This window comes from Priapulus caudatus, unplaced genomic scaffold (assembly GCF_000485595.1).
Source record: "Priapulus caudatus unplaced genomic scaffold, Priapulus_caudatus-5.0.1 Scaffold72, whole genome shotgun sequence".
Taxonomy (NCBI): Eukaryota; Metazoa; Priapulida; class Priapulimorpha; order Priapulimorphida; family Priapulidae; genus Priapulus; species Priapulus caudatus.
The window spans coordinates 430,536-432,532 of record NW_014577133.1 but is presented as its reverse complement, the minus strand read 5'-3'; the positions used below and the strand labels follow the sequence as shown (position 1 = coordinate 432,532).

Below are 1,997 nucleotides of genomic sequence, written 5' to 3'. Positions count from 1 at the left end.
GCCCCCCCTGTCTCCCTGCGCCCCCAGTCCCTCACAGCCACCACCCATCTCTCACAGCCACGCCTGTCTCCCTGTGCCCCCCAGTCCCTCACAGCCACCACCCATCTCTCACAGCCACGCCTGTCTCCCTGTGCCCCCCAGTCCCTCACAGCCACCACCCATCTCTCACAGCCACGCCTGTCTCCCTGCGCCCCCCAGTCCCTCACAGCCACCACCCATCTCTCACAGCCACGCCCCCGCGGCCGCGCATGTACATACCGCTCGACGGGCATCTTCGATTCCTCGCGCTGCCAGATGATCGTTGGCTTCGGGTCGCCGCCGACGATGCAGGCAAACTCAACGCTCTCGCCAGCGATCGCCGTGATGTCCTCGGGCGCGCGCACAAAGTGCGGCTTCACTGCATAGCGAGAGACAAGAGAGCATCAGATGCTGCAGAGGGCGCCACGGGCTACACAGAGTGCGCTACAGAAGCAGCGTGTGTGTGTGCGTGCGTGCGTGTGTGCGTGCGTGCGTGCGTGCGTGGGAGGAGTAGATATACTAAGTATGGTTTCACTGTGTGACGAGAAAGACAATAGTGCGTCAGAAAACGTAGAGGGCACCACGGATGCAACGGGATGGATGGGTGAGTGTGTGTGCGAGAGAGAGAGAGAGAGAGAGAGAGAGAGAGAGAAAGGTACACACACAATGAGAGGACAATGTATGACAACAGCAGACTTAGAGAGCACACCAGACAAACAACCATCATTCATCCCGTCATTCAGCAGTCATTCATCCCGTCATTCAGCAGTCATTCACCACGCAGGCCCGACCGCCGGGCGCACCTCTCTATCATGCAGACCGCGTGCGAGCCTGTTGCTTTTAATTGCCTAAATCGCGCATCCTAATTTTCCTAATTAACAATAATTGCGAGAGCTTCACGAGTCGGGCAACACTGGTCTCGTCATCGGCAGCGGCGGCGGCAGCAGCAGCAGAGGCGCCCCGGGCCTCCGGATGCTGGTCGTCTTGGCAACCGATTGCTGCCTCTGCTGTTACTTCTGACAATGTAATGCTAGCAGAGCCACTGAGACCGCGCCTATGAAAATAGCAAAAGGATAAACGCCCGTCGACGTTCACCGGTGGATGCAGGTTTAACAACACTGCTCAAATCTCGCGCTCCACTTCGCTAAAGCCCCCATTTCTCTCCATTCTCTTTTTCCATTTCAAACGCGCGTTTAACGCGACTCGACATCGGCCAAGATTTAATGCCATCTGGCTGCACCATTTGCGCGCCGAAGACTTTTTAATGACGACAAAAAAATCGTGTAATGGCTGCGAAAAAATACCAACGCGGTACTATAAGACCTTCCTGAAAAGCAGCGCGAGCGCCATAGAAACCTCGCGTGTGCTCTCGCTAAACGACGCGCGATTTTATCTATTACCGGCAGCGACAAAAGAAGTTCGTCACGTGAGAGCACTTGCTTTTACACGCGAGAGATCGCAGACGATGCTGGGTCTCTCACCGATTGGCCCGTATCGCGGCCAATTAAAAAATCGCCATTAAAATGCGTCGAGAATGTTTGCGCCTGCCGCTGTCACAGCAATTATCTTATATCAAAGGCAGATTCGAGGGGCGCGAGTCGTAACTCGGCGCGTGTCCGTCGACCGCGCACAGAAATGGCCGCCGTCACCTTCAATTAGCGTTTTTAATGAGACGCGGCGTGACGCGGCAGCGAAAAACGCGCGCCGCGGCCGCATACTTCACCAGCAATCATTCACTGAAGCTGAAAGAGAGAGGGAGAGAGAGAGAGAGAGAGAGAGAGAGAGAGAGAAAGAGACAGAAAAAGAGTGGGAAAAGGTTAGAGTTAGTTCAAACGAGAGACAACATGAGAGAGAGGGGGAACAGGGAGAAATAAAGAGAGAGCAAGAAAGTGAGAGAGAACGCGAGAATGCGTACAAGAGAGAGAGAGAGAGGGGGAGAGAGGGAGAGAGAGAATGAGAGAGTGAGAGAACGAGAGAGA

At 55.0% G+C, this 1,997-nt stretch overlaps 1 protein-coding gene across 1 annotated transcript in view; it reads right to left on the bottom strand.

Moving 5' to 3' along the window:
- The window catches only part of LOC106821417 (roundabout homolog 2-like), a 71,888-nt gene that overhangs the window by 28,169 nt on the left and 41,722 nt on the right, over positions 1–1,997 (bottom strand). The window contains exon 6 of the mRNA XM_014826205.1: positions 259–397. Coding sequence (XP_014681691.1) covers positions 259–397 — 139 coding nt within the window. The remainder of the gene's footprint in view (positions 1–258; positions 398–1,997) is intronic.